We start from the raw sequence: 18,130 nt of genomic DNA on the forward strand, positions 1-18,130 counted from the left end.
TTCGTTAGTTTCTCATACCATGCCCTAGGTGCTTGTTTTAATCCATAAAGTGTCTTTTTAAGCCGATATACATAATCAGTATTTTTGGAATCTTCAAAACCCATTGGCTGTTCAACATAGACTTCTTCATGTAAATCGCCATTTAGAAAAGCACTTTTCACATCCATCTGATAGATCTTTATCTTTCTAAAACATGCAATGGATATAAATAGTCTGATAGATTCAAGACGTGTTACTGGTGCAAAAGTTTCATCGAAATCAATCCCTTCAATTTGAGTATAACCTTGTACCACTAGTCTAGCCTTGTTTCTAATTATATTTCCACACTCGTCAGACTTATTTTTGAAAATCCATTTTGTTCCAATGATGTGTTTATCTTTAGGTCTTGGTACGAGATACCAAACATCATTTCTTACGAATTGGTTGAGTTCTTCTTACATCGCAACAATCCATTTTTCATCAGCAAGAGCTTCTTTTACGTTAGATGGTTCTATTTAGGATGTAAAACGTACATAATTACATATATCCTCAAGTTGTCTACGGGTGCGAACACCGGTGAGAGAGTTTCCAAGAATTTATGTGGTTGGATGATCTTTAACAGTCCTCAACTCAGAATCAGTCTGATTCGATGAAGTATCAGGTTTATCAATGATTAGTACTTCATCATTATCTGAATTAGAAATTGGCGTGTTTAAGTGATCATCAATGACAACATTAATGGATTCTTGAATCACACCAGTCCTTTTGTTCAAAACCCTATAAGCTCGACTGTTTAAGGAATATCCTAGAAAAATACCTTCATCACTCTTCGTATCGAATTTTTCCAAATTTTCACAATCACGTAAAATATAGCACTTGCTGCCAAAAACTCGAAAGTATTTAACAGTAGGCTTTTTATTGAACCACAATTCGTAAGCCGTTTTATTATTATCTTTGCTAGTGTAGACTCGGATAATAATATAGTAAGCTGTGTTGACTGCTTCAGCCCAAAGATTTTTAGAGAGCTTCATGCTATTCAACATGACATTAGCCATTTCTTGAAGCACCCTATTCTTTCTTTCTACAATTCCATTTTGTTGTGGAGTTTTGGGAGCAGAGAATTCATGTAATATTCCTTGGTCGGTACAAAACTTCTCAAAATTGCTATTCTCAAATTCAGATCCATGATCACTACGAATTTTACTGATTTGAGAAGATTTTTCAGTTTGAATCCTTTTGAAAACTTTTCTTACTTCTTTAAGGGTTTCAGATTTATCCCTTAAGAAGACTACCCAAGTGAATCTGGTAAAATCATCAACTATTACCAGGATATACTTTTTTCCACCACAACTTTCTGTTCTGGTAGGTCCTATCAGATCCATGTGGAGAAGTTCGAGTGGTCTTGATGTGGTATTTGAATTCACCTTTTTGTGTGAGTTCTTTGTTTGTTTGCCTATCTGGCACTCACCACATATTTTATCTGATTTCTGAAGTTTGGGTAAACCTCTTATAAGTTCTCGTTTGCTCAATCTATATAAATTTTGATAATGTACATGTCCAAGACGTTTGTGCCATAAATCAGTCTCGTCTGTATGCACCATGTAACATGTTTGATTAGATGAGCTGGATTCGCTAATAATATAGCAATTTTCAGATGTTCTACATCCAGTTAATATTACAGAACCCTTATTATTTAGTATCTCACAGCTTTGATTAGAAAACCGAACATTATGGTTATTATCACATATTTGAGATATACTAAGCAAGTTATGTTTTAAGCCTTCAACATATAAAATATTTTTAAACACATGAAGATTAAAAAGTTGAACCGTACCTTGGCCTATAATCTTGCAGTTGCTACCATCACCAAATGTGACTGAACCATCAGTCATATCTTTTAGATCCGTGAATAAAGCTTTGTCACCTGTCATATGCCTGGAGCATCCATTGTCTAGGTACCACTTTGAATGACTTGTTGCTTTGAAAGCAGTGTGAGCAACCAAGCAGGTAACTTTAGGAACCCATTTCATAACTGTTTTGGGTTTAGGAACATAGTTGGTCTTCTTTTGTGTATATTTGTAGGAATGACCTATAGAGTTAGATTTTAAGAGCTCCTTGAGTAAATCAACTATCTTTTCAGCTAGTGGATTTCGTTTCTGATTAAAGGTGACATGGCTGGATCCTGGTTTTTGAAAAGTTTTTGAATTTCTAGAAAAATCTTGATAAGTACTTTTCCCTTTTGAGTTTGAGGACTCTCCTTTAACAAACATAGGAGGAGTATACTTTTGTTTAGGAGGTAGATTTTTATTATAGCCCAACCCGGATAGATCGCCACATTTTCTTAATTCGAATAAAAGTTTCTCTAACTTTGGATCACCTTGGGCATATTTCCATGTGTCCTTTAGACTCAGAAGAGAAGATACTTCAGTTTTAAGTTTCTCAATTTCAGATTTTAAATCAATAATTAGGGAGTTTTTGAATTCCAAATCGCATTTTGATTTTTCAAAACAATCTGAAATTTGTGATTTCTCTAAGACAAGTGATTCAAAATAATTTTTGAGTTTAGAAAACTTTTCTTTTTGAAGTTTAAGTTTAACAGCAATTTTATAACTTTCCTTATACAGGGCATTGTAAGCGTCTTGAAGATCATCTTCATTTTCACATTCACTACTCAGATTTTCTTCACTTGTTGAGTCATTATCTGAGAATGTGAATTTAGCTAGAGTCATAAGAGCTTTAACCTCATTGCCCGACTCAGTTTCATAATCTTCTGATTCAGGAGAACCTTCAGAATCGGATGATTCATCCCATGTAGCCAACATACCCTTCTTCTTGGGTTTGTCCCTTTTAGGACATCTATTTGCTAAGTGCCCATATTCTTGACAGTTGTAACATTGACTATCTTTTAAAGATTTTCGAGATTTGGGTCTAAACTTCTTTTTATCATTTGATTTTTGAAAATCAACCCTTTTCTTGCTTTTGAAAATCTTGTAAAATTTCTTAGCTAAAAGAGCTGTATCATCTTCTGAATCAGAATTTTCTTCTGAATTACATTTAGAAGATTTTAGTGCGATAGATTTACCTTTAGGAGCTTTAAAGTTTAACTCATAGGTTTGTAGAAAACCAACTAGTTCTTCTACCCTCATATTATCCGTATCACGAAGTTCCTGGATCGCGGTTACTTTAGAATTGAACCGTTCAGGAAGTGAGCGTAATATTTTTGCACACACTTTACATTCTGGGATTTTATTGTCAAGACCCCACATTGAGTTTACAATGTCATTCAATCTAGTGTAAAAGTCCATAAACATTTCATTTTCCTCCATATGAATTTCTTCAAATCTGGTTATGAGGAGTTGGACTTTAGATTTTTTGACAATTGTAGTACCCTCGTGTGTCATTTCTAATATATCCCAAGCTTGCTTTGCAGTATCACAGGAAATGATTCTTTTGAACTCATCCGGTGATAGTGCGCAAGTAATTGCATTTAGTGCTTTAGCATTTGCACTACTCTCACTTTTCTGAAGAGTGGTCTATTGGTAATATGGTGTGACTTTCATAGATTTTGAACCATTAACCCCAGTAACTTCCATGATAGGAGGTTTCTATTTAGTCACTGTGGCTTGCCACACATTTTCATCCATTGATTTGAGGAAGATCCTCATTCTGGCTTTCCAATAGGCATAGTTGGAGCCATTAAAGGGTGGAGGCCTTGTGACTGAAAGGCTATCAAAATTTAACATCTTAAATAGCTTAAATCGTTAGCTCAGTAATTAAATCCAAGAATTAAAAGAGAGCTATTAGGCTCTGATACCACTTGAAAAGGCCTAGCTATATGTCCTAGAGGGGGGGAGGGTGAATAGGACAATGCCAAATAAAACTTATAACAGCGGAATTAAAAAGAATATGATAGCCAAAATAAATCACAATGCAAGAAAGTAAAATAACCTCAAAATTCAGATCTTGAGAGGTTGATACAAATGTTGTTCTAAGGACAACCTTACACCAAAAACCAGAGTTTATGGTAGGACAACCTTATTTCTAGAAAGATCTTTGTATCAAATCTCAAACCGAAGAGGAATACAGAAATAAATACAAACTGAATTGAAATAAATTGTAATCACAAATGTATTGTTCTAGGGACAGCCATACACCATAAAAATGGCAGGGCAACTTTGCTGGAACAACTTTTAAAGGAAATTGAATATCAAGCTGATAAAGGAATAGCAGAAAATAAATTCTAAACTATTACAAAATTCTCACAATGCTTGAATTAAATGATTACAACATTCACCACCATACATACATCCCACAAAAGAATAATTAAAGATCAGAAGTATAAATCATTCAACCACAACATAAGGGATTATAGTGGTTCGCCTGTGTGTTCACCAACTGTTAAACAACAGCCACACAGAATGCTACTCCACTCCTAATATCCTCACACAGGGGATATTAGCGTTCACTAACAAAATAGGTTTTCCCAGGTTCACCCAAAACCTTTACAATTATGTTTTTGTCTATGGGCTTACACAATTAAAAAACCCCACTTCTGAGTTTTCCTGGCTCTCCTCAGATAACCAATACAACAAGATTTTTCTGGCAAATCTTGAAAGAAACTAAAACAGAAAGGAATTTACAATTAAATGTAAAATACCTGATTATCTCCTTCGTTGTAGCAGCTCGGTAGAACCAAATCAGAGTAGATGATTGAATGTCCAAGTTCAATGTCCAGTACTCAATTACAATGGTTCTAATTCTAATAGATTTTAAATTAAACCAAATAGGGCTTGCCTTAATTGATTTTGATTCCAAAGAAAGGGAATAACAATTCCTCTTATCAAATTAGATTGGAATAACAGAAACAAAATCAATTAAAAAAGCTAAGGAAAGAGAATATTAAATAAGCACACTTAGCTTAGATGGAGCATAGAATTATCTCTCAGAAGTTCGATGAAGATTGGCTTGAATGGACTAATTAATTTAATGATTTCTTCTGAGATTCGTGCCCTATTTATAGGTGAGCAGATCGCGTCTTTGACTGGTCTAGGGAGCTCTTCGACTAGTCGAAGCAATAACAGATATTTGAAAAATCAGGCGCGATAAGCTTTGACCGTTCTACGACTGGTCGAAGGTCTCCTTCGACTGGTCGTAGGTCACCTTCGACAGGTCGAAGAACCTGTAAAACATCGCTGGATTTTGAGTCGAAGATTTTCGACTGGTCGAAGATGCAGTCGACACTGTTCCTTCGACTGGTCGAACAGATTCCTGGACTAGTCGAAGCCTAACAGATTTTATCCGAAATTTGTAACAAACTCACGACTGATCGAGGAATTTCTTAGACTGGTCGAAGCAACTCTAGGACTAGTCGAAGAAAACCTAGGACTAGTCGAAGAACAGACCAAACTTATGTAAAATAACATTCGATTATGTATCCAAAATGACCTACTTCTAAGGTCAACCTAAGGTCAGTCAAACCTCAACCATGAAGTAAGGACATTGAAACATTAGGAACTAGTGACCTTGAAGTATGAGCCTTGAAGTCTTGATGTAGTTCAATCTTGAAATCTTGATGTAGCTCAATCTTGAAAGTGTCTTGAGTTCTTTACAAACTGCCTTGTACTCTTCTTGAAGTCTTGCAGCTTGAGTCTTGTCTTGTGAGCATTGCAGCTTGAGTCTTGTCTTGTGAGCAGTTCTTGCATTCAAGATTGATCCTTGTACTTGTGAGCTTTGCTTGTTTATGAATGTTGATCCTTGAGAGAGCTTCACTTATGCAAGTTATATATAACAGTGATTTTGGCACCACAAATTTGACAACAGACAGGGATATAAACTATAGCACTTACAGGTGTAGCCTTACATGTCACGCCCCAAACTCGAAAACCGGGCTCACAAAATTTTTGATCGCCAAATTCGGCGCTGACAGCCTCCGTAGTACCCCGCTTTCGGCTCCCAGTGCTCATACATCAAGTTCTGATCCTGGGATCCTACGAGGAGGATTTTCAACATGAATTTGATTCGTAATAAGTATAACTAAGCAAAACCCACAAACAACAACCGACAACACCATCACATTTCCACTATGATAAAAAACTTATAAGTACAACACGGAAAGGGAAATACAAAGATATACAAAAGCTCCATGATGATCTGTTACGTCCTCCTGCCTCAGCAGTGCTGCGATCCAACGTCACCTGCACCCAACGGTCGTGAATAAGCTTATAGAAAGCTTAGAGGGTAGTGTAAGTGTGTGCGTGAGGTAGTAATATAATTAAACAATATCAGAGTAATGCAGAATATACTAGTGAATCCATGAATACTATCAGCCATACCAAGGCTATACAATGCAAGGCATGAATACTATCAGCCATATCAAGGCTATGCGATGCAAGGTATGAATGATGTCGGCCATACTAATGCCATGTGATGCAAGATGCAACTCAAGCATGTTAATCCTCAGGCTAGGTCCACATATCAATACAGTTCAACTCTGGAATATCACCATGGTCTAGTACACTCCAAACCGGATTGCCGCCCCGTCACGTGTAACAAGGTAAGTGAAAGAGACCTCACTATCCGCGTACCAATATCTAGCCCGGCTCATCGATAGTGGACCTATTCCTCGAGCTAGTCAAACTCAACCTAGCTTTGTCCCCTCCTCTCGAGTGGATAAGGCCACACCCCCTTCCAACCAACTACGACACAGTGGAAAGCGCGGCCTCCTGGTATTCGGCACTCGGTGCTTATACATCCACCCAGTCTAGACGCTGGAGCAACCTCCTGGTACCATAAGGGTTTAGAGAATTTTACCAGAGACATTTATAACACTCCATGTAGAATAAGATTTTCGATGTCCAATCCTGCCAACCATGATATGCCTGTGGAGGCTACAACCCCGATGTCACTAGGGCGTACAGTATTCATGTCACACAATGCGAGATGTATGAATCACGCCATCCATTCATACAGCAATCATGCGCGTATCGCGCGCTGATGTGGACAACTCCCCTTATCAGGGAGTCCCATAACAATCTACCTAATGGCATGTGCTATGATCAATCACTCCTCATATCAAGCATACATATGATGCGTATGGGGCATGAATCATGGGGCTATACTAAGCATGTTATATGATGAAGATGTACCCCCCTCTTATATCAAGGTTGGGCCTAAGTGGCCTACCCAAAGCCTAAGGATCCGAAAAGGGTTCCTTCTCCATACTATTATATAGCCCTACCAGATGCTCTAGGGGGCCCAAATGAGTCCTAGATGGACTCCAAAATAAAAGAATTAATCCTAATTACAACCGATGTGTGCCCAACATCTTTGGATAGCCCAATGAGAATAAATGGATCATGCAAATGAGGCCCAATAATTAGGGTCAACCCACTGAGAGAATGATATGAATGGGCTTAACAAGGCCTAATAGAAGGTCACAATGAGGACATTTAACCATCATTACCCATCAATGTCGACATTTAACCAATATTGCTCCCAAGGAGTGGCCCACACAAGAGATTCATACACAACGTAACGGGCCACACATACATCACATTAGGCCTCACTCATGGGCCTCACATACATCGCATTGGGCTTTATACAAGGGCCTCAAATATAACATAATGGCCACGTCCTATGGGCCTCGAATACATCACAATGGGCCTCGAATACATCACATTGGGCCTCACCCATGGGCCTTGAATACATCACATTGGGCCTCTCCCATGGGCCTTGAATACATCACATTGGGCCTCGAACACATCACTTTTTGGGCTCACCAAACGGACCACAGAAACACCACATTAAGATGGGCCCTGCACATCCCAAGTGGGTCCCAAACATATCATCTGGACCTCACGTGGCAACCAAAATAGATGGATGGCATGGCTGTGAAGTACATCAAAGTGGGTCTCACCATCTGGATGGTGAGAATACAATGCATACATTATGGTGGGCCACACCTGTCCAGCAAACGGAGTGGACAGCGTGGCTAAAAATACATACATCAAGGTGTGCTACACGGCACACTGTCCAGACGAATGGTGTGGAATACATTACATCAATCAAGGAGGGTCCACGTGGTGTCCTACCATCTGGACGAACGGTGTAGATCAAGTCTAGAAGAGGCAGGCCACGTTGGGCATGGATGAAACACTACACCATGGTGAGCCACATCCAGCACCGATGAACAGCCAGAATAAAACACATACTTCACAGTGTGCCCGGCACCATCCCACGCTGGACGATGTAGATACAATACATACCCCAAGGTGGGCCCCACCCCACACGTGCAATATGTGTGGGTGGGTCCCTCGTCCTGTTCACGAATGGGCAGCGTGGATAGAAGGCATACGTGAGGTGGGTTCCCACCGTCTAGCAAGCTGGACAGTGGATATGTAACACATACCTCGTGATAGACCCACATATACTGCAAGTGGGCCCCATGGATGAACGGTGTGGGGATAACACATACCACAGGGGTCCCACAGTGGCTGGAAGGTTGGATTTCAACACATCCATCAAGGTGAGGCCCCACGTCTGGGCAACGGATGGTGTGGATCAAATCCAGTAGAGGTGGGCCACGTCCAACCCAAAACGCCTTCACAACTGCTGGACGGATGTCCAGCAGCATCCAGATGGATGGCTGATGATGAAGCACATGCTTTATGATGCCTCCCACCTAGATGTATGGATGGATGAAACACGTACATCAATGGTGGGGTTCACGACCGCGTCTGGGTGGCTGGATGGTCAGGATAAAACCCATACTTCTTGGTGTCCCTCACAGCACCATCCAAATGGATGGTGCAGATGGCACATACATCACGGTGGGGTTCTGCACGTGTGGGGCCCATGCTGCCCACTAGCATGGATAAAAATACATAGATCATGCATGGGTCCCACAAATGCTGACGCTAGTCCAGTGGCTCTAATGTCGCTGGACGGACGACATAGATGAACACATATATCGTGGTGGTCACGCACATGTATGGTGTGGATCCGATACATCCCATGGGCCACATTCTATCATCAAAGAGAGAGATAGAGGGAGAGAGAGATCGGTGATGATGGAGGGGCCCTGCCACTATGGGCCCTTCTCTGATACAAAGCATACATCAAGGTGGGTCCCACCATCTGTGGGCCCTTAAATCATTAAAAAATATCGAAATATAGATCCGAGCTCATCCATTGTTGATCTTCTTGGTCTGATGGAACGCCAAACTCCTTAGCTTTGATCTTGATGGAAGATGATGAAGTATGGAGGGTTGAGATGGGAGATGAGAGGGTTAGGAAGTGGGCTACACTTGGCTCTTTTAGAGCTTAGAAATGCTTGGACATTGGTTTTTTTAGATTACTTGGAAGCGAAGGGAGAAATAAGAGAGAGAGAGAGAGAAGATGGGATGGAGTGATGGATGGGAGAGAGAGAGAGAGGAGATGAGATGGAAATGTTGAGTTTTGGGGTTATTGTGTAACAGAGGTATGGGTTGTGATGCGGTGAGTGATGTGTGTACTTGACTTGTACTTAACCCTTGATGGGATATTTTGTAGAGATTCCTCTCTTGGACTCAGCAAATACATAGCGTTTCCTCGAGATAGCACGGGCCCATAGCTCCTAGCCTGGGTATCACCTTGGTGCTTGAGACATGGCGTTGGAACTGCGGCGACAGCGCGATCGCTAGGGTACAAGTCTCGGGTTGAGTTGACTCAGGTTGACAGGGTGCGACTCAGGGTCACGCGTAAACATCGATTACGGGTCATAGGTCACCAAAATTTGACAGGGAGGATCGCGAGAATCTACGAAATTATACAGACTAAGATACGGGCCTTATAGCTCTCCCCTCCTAATAGAAATTTCGTCCTTGAAATTTACACAATCGCAAAAATAGACATAACTCATAAAGAGAGAGGAAAACACAGTACCATCATATAAAATCGGAGACAGCATACAAAATATAACACATAATCAATCATCAAAAAGATGGGGATAGCTCTCTCAAATCTCGACCTCGCGCTTCCAAGAAGCCTCCTCAACAGAATGGTGACCCCATTGAACCTTCACTAACAGAATGACCTTGGTCCAGAGGACCTGCTCCTTCTGATCAAGGATACAAACTAACTGCTCAATATAAGAAGCATCCTCATGAACCTCTAACGGCTGCAAATCAATAATAGGAACGATGTCTGACCCACACTTCCTCCGCATAGAGACATGAAAAATGTTGTGGACGCCAGACAACTGAGATGGCAAGGCAAGCCGATAGGCCACAGCGCCAACGCGCCAAGTGATTTCAAAAGGTCGTATGAATCTTAGTGTAAGCTTACCCTTCGCTCCAAAATGAACCACACCCTTCATGGGTGAGACCTTGAGATACACATGGTCCCCTACACCAAACTCCAAGGGATGACGCAGCGATCAGCAAAACTCTTCTGCCGGCTCTAAGCTGTGCGCATCTTCTGTTTGATGATATCGATATCTCTGATGTCTGTTGCACAAGCTTGGGACCTAGGAGATGACGCTCTCCAACCTCTCGGTCCAACAACTCGGTGATCTGCATGGTCTGTCATATAGTGCCTGAAAAGGAGTCATGCCAATGGTCACCTGATAGCTGTTGTTGTATGCGAACTCAGCCAATCGCAGATGCTCATCCCAGCTACCCCCGAAATTAATCAAGTAGGCCCGAAGCATATCCTCAAGGATCTGGTTGACCCTCTTAGTTTGGCCATCGGTCTGCGGATGATACGCGGTGCTGAGCTGTAAAACAGACTCCATCGCTCTATGAAAGCTCTCCCAAAACTAAGACGTGAACCTCGGGTCTCGGTCAGAAATGGTCGAGACTGGAATGCCATGCAGTCTCACAATCTCCTCAATGAATAACCTCGTAAGCCGGTCCATAGACCAAATCGCACGAATTAAAAGAAAATGTGCTAACTTCGTCAGACGATCCACAGCAACCCAGATGGTGTCATGTCTGCGCTGAGTCCTTGGCAAGCCCATAATGAAATCTGTCGACACGTTCTCCCACTTCCACGTCGAGATGCTCAACGGCTACAATGGACCAGGGGGTCTCTGATGATCGGCCTTGGCATGCTGCCATGTTTCACACTCTGCCACAAAACTAACGATCTGACGCTTCATCGCTGCCCAAAAATACTGTCACCTCATGTCTCGAGACATCTTCGTCAAGCCAGGGTGGATAGAAAATCGTGATCGATGTGCCTCGGTCATAAGATCTCTGTGTAGCTTAAGAATATTCGGGACACATAATTGACCTCTGAAGTGAAGTCCACCATCAGTACCAATCTGCCACTCTGACTGACTCTCAGATGCTGCCTCAGCCCTATAACTCTGTAACGACTCATCAGCCTATTGAGCCTCGATCACCCTTACGACAAGAGAGGGTTGAATCGACAGGCTAGATAACTGCATGATAAAAGACTTCAGATCGAATCAAAATCATATGCTACCGCATCCTTAAACATCCTCCACTCCTGAATCATCAAGTGTGCCACCAGGCCTCACGGCTGACGGTTGAGAGCATCTGCCACCACGTTTGTCTTCCCTGGGTGGTACTGGAGATCAAAATCATAATCCTTCAAGAGCTTCATCCAACGCCTCTGCCTCATATTTAGCTCAGACTGAGAGAATAGGTACTTTAAGCTCTTGTGGTCGGAGAAGAGCTCGAACCTAACCCCATAGAGATAGTGCCTCCACACCTTCAGTGCGAAGACGAATGCTGCCAGCTCCAAATAGTGCGTGGGGTAGTTCAGCTCATGGACCTTGAGTTGGCGAAATGCGAAGGCCACCGGTTTTCCATGCTGCATCAGGACAACACCCAAACTAATATGCGAGGCATTGGTAAAAACTACGAATCCATCACTCCTAGAGGGAAGAGTGAGGACAGGTGCGGACATCAGACGGTCCTTCAGCTCTGCGAATGCCTGTTCACATGTGTCGCTCCAAACAAACTCTGTACCCTTCCGAGTCAACCTAGTCAATGGGGCTGTAATAAGGGAGAAGCCCTCAATGAAAAGCCGGTAGTAGCCCACCAAACTAAGAAAACTGCTTATTTCGGATGCGTTCGTGGGCTAGCCCCACTGAAGCACTGCATCAATCTTCGAGGGGTCCACTGCGACGCCCTCCCTCGTCACCACATGACCGAGGAACTTCACCTTATCCTGCCAGAACTTACACTTCTCCAGCTTCGCATAGAGCTGATGTGCGCGGAGGGTCGGCAAGGTAACCTCCAAATGTTGTACATGCTCCTCATGGTGCTCGAATAAATCAGGATGTCGTCGATGAACAACATAACAAACTGATCGATATATGAGGCGAAAGACCTCGTTCATCAACTGCATGAATACCACGGGCGCATTGGTCAGTCCGAACACTACCAGAAAATTGGGCAAAGGCTACGGATAAAAGCCATAGCCATAGACCTGTGGCTACGGTTTTAGTCCGTAGCACGACTGTAGTCATAGGTGCCATAACAATAGGTCAAAAACCTATGGCTACGGATCTACTCTATAGCTATAGATAACAACAGTTATATCTGCAACGAAAAGTACATACATATATAATCTATAGCAGTTATATCTATGGCTACGGATTTAATCCGTAGCCATAGATTACAATAGCTACAGATATAATCCGTAGCAGTTATATGTCGAATTTAATAATAGGCACGGTCAATATCCATAGCTATTGTCTACATTTAAAAAACAATTATAATCATTTGTTCATTCAATTACCACCTGCATAATCATTCATTCATTCAATTACAATCATTCATTCATTCAATTACAATCAATTACAATCATTGATTCATTCAATTATAATAATGCTGAAATTACAATTGTCCAAGTCTACTCCTTTTCCTTTCAATTTCTTAGTGACCTTTGTAAAATTACTTCCACGATCATTTATATAGTGCTTTGAAGAGTTGTCTCGAAATGCAACTCTAGTAATGATAAGGTCACTTCCTGCAACAGCTTCATATATTCCATCATCCTATAAATAGTCATGGCATTCATAAATCAGAATGACCATTGGGGGAAAAAAGACAAAGTGAAAGAAGTGCATCATGTATGACCATTTTCTTTTCTTTTTTTCTCAACGAATTAATAAAAACTCAAAGAGGAATGAAATTGACACAAAAGGAATGGTCTCACCATATCAATTATCTCCTGAAAGGGAACAGTCCAAGTTTTGGTGATTGGTGATTGGTAGAACACAAAAGTTGTGACCTAAAGGAAAAAATAAAAAAGAAATACACATTTCGGCTTGAACCCCATGAGGAAAAAAATGTTACTATTTTCATTCATGATTTTCATACCTTACTCCATTGAAAAACTTCACCATCATCAAACTCGAGAGTTAGAAAACCAACAGGATCAAGCTGGTTTGAACGAACCCAAAATTTGCTTTTTAGATTACTGTCTCCCCAAAATTTCTGTCCTCTACCTTCACGGTGGCATGCAACAATCATTGGATGATGACTGACCTGTCTCAAAGCAAAATATCAATTGATTAGAAATGCCAAAAAAGATGGGTTACATCTGATGCTCCCGATTCCCAAGGTCAGCACAATTCACTAGAGTAAAAAAACAAGCTGACGTGAACATGGAAATGGAGAACTCCTATGAATAGAAAGAATCCAAAATATGACATGGAAAAACCATGTGAAATGCTCAGGAGATGGATAATTGCAGAATCCAACAGTAAATCCATTGTTTATCCATTAGTGTTGTTTCCATGGATATGTTAAAAGGTTGATGGTCATACAGTGAGACCCGTCTCTTGTAACCATGGAAATCTACATCTAACATGTTCTTGTTTTGGGAAATAGTTTTACTTGTTTTTGAGGAAAGGCTAGGAAAAGGAAATCAAATCCCCCCCATTTTTGGTTTCTTAAACAGAGGAAATTCTCACATCAGGGGAATTTGTATTTTTTTCCACAGTTTGCCACCTTCCCCAACATGTCCTAATGTGGGTTCCATTTTCAACATTGGCCAAATTCAAATGGCATCTTATTGGCTTGCAAGTTGCACCAATGCTATTTCATGCATATGTGACTAAAGCAAGAAGAAAGATGCATGGTGGTCTATGAGTGAACCTACAGATTGGAAGAGTTAAAAGCTCCTAAATGCCCCATGAAATAAAGGAAAGCATCAATTGGTTAGTGAACAAACAAAAGATATGAGACTGGATGACGTTCGGATCAATGTTACTGTTTATAAGATTAGCAAATGTGCTAATCAATCCTAATGGCCACCTCATGATGGTCAATGGTCAAAAGTTCCAGTGATTGGATATTTTCAACCATTTGATCTATAGACCAGTTTTGTAGATGGTTTCTCTAAACTTTTCTCAACATTTCAAAACAGGCGATGGACAGATGGTTATGAACTTCTAATCAGTGCAATTTTTAGGCCAGATATCATTAAAGAGGTGGGCCGCTAATTAGCATGGATCCATTACCAAATTGCACCAATTCAAGGATTTATATAGTTGATACCATTCATTAAATTATATTCAACACACATAGTATCTTAAACCAAGATACAAGAAAGCAATTACCTTCAACAATTCCAAGAAACCCACTGTAATTAGAGTCCTGCTGCATCTTAACTTTCAGCTCTGTCCACACCAATCAGGCAAGTGTTAATAATGGTCTTAACCAAAATCTCACATTATCTTTAGAAGTTTCACATAAAAATCGATGGAAAAAAATGAAAACAAAAATGAAACCTTTTTATTGACAAGCAATGTACCCTTCATAGCACAACCATTGTAGAACAACCTGACCTGGATAAGTAAAGGCTAGAGGATAGAGAAACAAAAACAGAAGTTCCATTAAGAACAATTGATTATGAAAGGGATTTGGACTAGCATTAAAGAAAAGACATGGACATAATGTACATATTGGATCCCCAGTGACAGATTTGTGTAGTGTTAATGTTGAAGATTTCTCCACAACTTCAGCCTGATCTAGCATTCTCTAAGGGAAGAAAGACATTTAACTAAAATACGCCAAAAAATAAGCCAAAGATGAAGAAACATAAAGATAACAAAAATGATATGAGTGGTGATGGACAGCTTCACTGTCCTTGCAGCCGAGATTCTTTTTACAAATCGCTCTTCACCTACAAAACATGGATGGATTCACATATGGGAACGAAATGTAACTAAACCAACTCAAAATGATGTGCATTTTCAGATGAAGAATTATTCATGTCCTACTCATGAGCATGCCTAATATTGCCAATGCATGGGATTCAGCACATGTCAGGCCCACAGTTTGGTTTATCGAATGGACCACCATGTACTAAAATCTCAAATGGCCACAATGTTCACCCTTAAGCATCGTGGTGGGCTTCATCAAATCAAAGTCTTAAGACATGGGCTCCACTCATATCTACCATATAAAACATATAAAAACCAAGAATAGAAAATTTTAAATTAAAATTCTCCTCAATTTCAATGAGACATGCAAGTTTTTATATGGTTGTCATAGAGTTTGAATCTTTGATTAACACTTCTCAACTGATAGATGTTTCCAGCTTGAATTTACTAATGAAACTAAAGACTGCAGGTTAGATTACACCAATTTCAGATAGAAGTATATATTTTATTACTCCTTCCAGATCGCCCAAAGACTTACCATGAGGCAATATAACAAACTTCAAAAAGAAAGATAGCCACCCCACAAGAGGTGATATTAACTCCAAGAATCTCTTTAAGGGGTCCAAACAACAACTGATCGACCAGCTACACCAGTACAAAGTCTGAATCTAAAACTGCAAAACATGAAACTAAAAACAGACCATATGGTTTCTAGGTAGATCTCCTCGAGTATCCTCAAAACCCAATGATAGGTAAGTGGGAATAAGCAAAAATCTCTACCTAACCACAAATTGGCAGGATGATGAGGGTCTAGTCGGAGAGATACCTGACCCACCATTTGTCTGTCAAGACTCTCTACTTGGATCTCTACCTCATCTTTCGACGCTTTCTCTTCAGCCTCCTCATACGCTTCTTCTTCCACTGCATTGAATCACCAAATTCCATTATTCAGAAAACAATTTAGCAAGGAATGACCAATACACAACATTAATCAATGCAGCCAAACAGCAAAGCTTCATTAAGCAGAGCACACAGTCCAACATGTTCATCCTAACGACTGAAAAATTCAATCCAATCCACTCCTTTTGAACTGAGTGGATGATGCACACACTGATGAAATAACATAGGCAACAAAAAAACAAGAAAGATATTCCAATATCATTCTGCTCATTATTTATCATTAGTATAAATTAAGGTTTTAGAGCTTTAGAACCCATGAATGGGGCCAGCCAGCGAAACAGGTCAGGCCACTGAAAAAAAAAACCATTAAGAAAGAACCTCTTGAGTGATCTTGATCAGGATTGGAACCAGCAGCCAAAATGGTTCAGCTCCCTGAAAACCCATTTGGCGATAAGCCTGTTGAGCCACTGGACCATGACATCTGCCCTGGTCAACAGATCAAATACTTATTTGATCATTGCATCCACTTGCTATACCGTGATGACATCATGGGCTAGACTTCTTGTACCGGTTGGTAACAAACCGCCCATAAAAATAGGTCAGGACCAGTCCCTGATTCAATAAGCTTCTCACAACAAATCAGACACCTTACATTTCCCACTATATCATGAATGCTATTTTATTAGAAGTAACCCCACTAGGGGCATCCATGTAATAAAGCAGCAACAAGCAGTTGGCATACAAAGACCAATAGCCTGCAGTAGCAATAATAAATTTTAAATTTTTATTATTAAAAATAAAGAGCCAAATTGATGGAAACTTGTTCATCTCACCTGAAAACCTGACACTTAATGAATAACTGTAACAACAATGATAACTATTGACAAGAGACGTACCAAATACTTGAATCTGAAATATGCAGCTCTAATCCTCCCACATGCAATATCCACCTAAAAGAATGCGCATAACCGTCATGCTTAAGTAATCAATACAGGAATGTACAAGTAAAACCATAAAACCAGAGATACTCACTGCACTTTCAGGATCTCCTCCATAGTTAATGATCTCATTCTAAAGCCCTTCTCCCTCCTCCTTTACCCGGGCTTGGGATGGCAATGCAAGGAGTTGCATTAGCGGAGTTAAAAAAGGGCTTACGCTCCATTTGGTTTTAAAAAAAAAAAAAATTATTTTCATAAATATTAATGTGATGACCAAATGGAGCCTAAGACTATAAATAAGTTCAAATATAGAGTACAAAATTCATTCAATATTTAAATAAATAAATAAATCAACTAACATCTAGTGTAACTAGAAAGAACATGCAGACTATAACTATGTCAAACTATAGGGTGCCAAATTAGTTCAAAAACATGCACACTATACATGTTCAATTATAGAGTACCAAATTTGTTCAAATTATTGAATTCTCAAAGCCTCCTTCTCCCATTGTATGAATGATCCCGGACCGGCCTCTCCAAGTGTAGATGCGAACCCATCTTCTTTCCACAAAGGAGCGTTGGGTTGTATAACCTCAATCAGGACAACAACAAAAGCTCCATCCTCCAATGGTTCGCAATGGACAGTTGCATTTGAATTAACTTTGTGTACTTGACCACGAGCAACTACACCACATTTTTCAAAACCAAGCAAGTCGCATCTCTTACTGATATATATAATATCTGGCCGCATTTACATATAAAATGGCATTGGTATTGTTAGCATTTATAATATAATTGTAAGCTCAATATAGTAAAAAATTTATACTTACATACCGACGATGCCTGAGTAGATTTAGCGACTGTTGGTGATGAGACATTTTGAGTATACTGTCCCTCTTTCTGTATATCCACCCACATTTTCTTCATCTCTAAAAACTCTTGAGTTAGACCAACCAATGATTTCTTCATCTCAAATATCTCTTGAGTTAGGCCCTCTTTTTCTTTTGTCACATTCTCTACCTTTAAACAAGTAGGGGCTGACTTCTTCAGTCCTGTCTTGCTTATCGAGCAACTAGACCTCACATTCGCCCTTTACTGTCAAAACCAACCAACTGTAAAACATTGTAAATCAAGTTATTAGGATATTCATAATTACCATAAAAATTATGTAATTTTTAAATTTTATTAG

At 40.1% G+C, this 18,130-nt stretch overlaps 1 protein-coding gene and 1 long non-coding RNA gene across 2 annotated transcripts; both read right to left on the reverse strand.

Annotated features, from left to right (window-relative positions):
• Nucleotides 1-12,802: 12,802 nt before the first annotated feature.
• Nucleotides 12,803-15,029, reverse strand: LOC131220030 (uncharacterized). Its single transcript, XM_058215008.1, has 5 exons — nt 14,900-15,029; nt 14,729-14,800; nt 13,314-13,481; nt 13,150-13,224; nt 12,803-12,988 (listed from the first exon to the last, which is right to left on the reverse strand). The coding sequence occupies exons 2-5, from the start codon at nt 14,756-14,758 to the stop codon at nt 12,803-12,805; spliced, it is 459 nt and encodes a 152-aa protein (XP_058070991.1). The 5' UTR covers nt 14,759-14,800; nt 14,900-15,029.
• A 624-nt stretch (nt 15,030-15,653) lies between these two features.
• LOC131221277 (uncharacterized) lies at nt 15,654-16,813 on the reverse strand. The gene is made up of 2 exons (XR_009159170.1): nt 16,382-16,813; nt 15,654-16,024 (listed from the first exon to the last, which is right to left on the reverse strand). It is a non-coding gene; the product is annotated as an uncharacterized LOC131221277 (long non-coding RNA).
• Between the last annotated feature and the right edge of the window lie 1,317 nt (nt 16,814-18,130).

Source organism: Magnolia sinica, chromosome 12, assembly GCF_029962835.1.
Source record: "Magnolia sinica isolate HGM2019 chromosome 12, MsV1, whole genome shotgun sequence".
NCBI classification, from domain to species: Eukaryota; Viridiplantae; Streptophyta; class Magnoliopsida; order Magnoliales; family Magnoliaceae; genus Magnolia; species Magnolia sinica.

Excerpts from the sequence above, each read along its gene's own strand:
- LOC131220030 (XM_058215008.1), bottom strand. The coding sequence starts at position 14,758 with ATGAAGGGTACATTGCTTGTCAATAAAAAG. Across the intron at positions 13,225-13,313 it reads AAGTTTTTCAATGGAGTAAG|GTCACAACTTTTGTGTTCTA; the intron begins GTATGAAAATCA and ends TTTTTCCTTTAG. Across the intron at positions 12,989-13,149 it reads TTCAGGAGATAATTGATATG|GATGATGGAATATATGAAGC; the intron begins GTGAGACCATTC and ends GACTATTTATAG.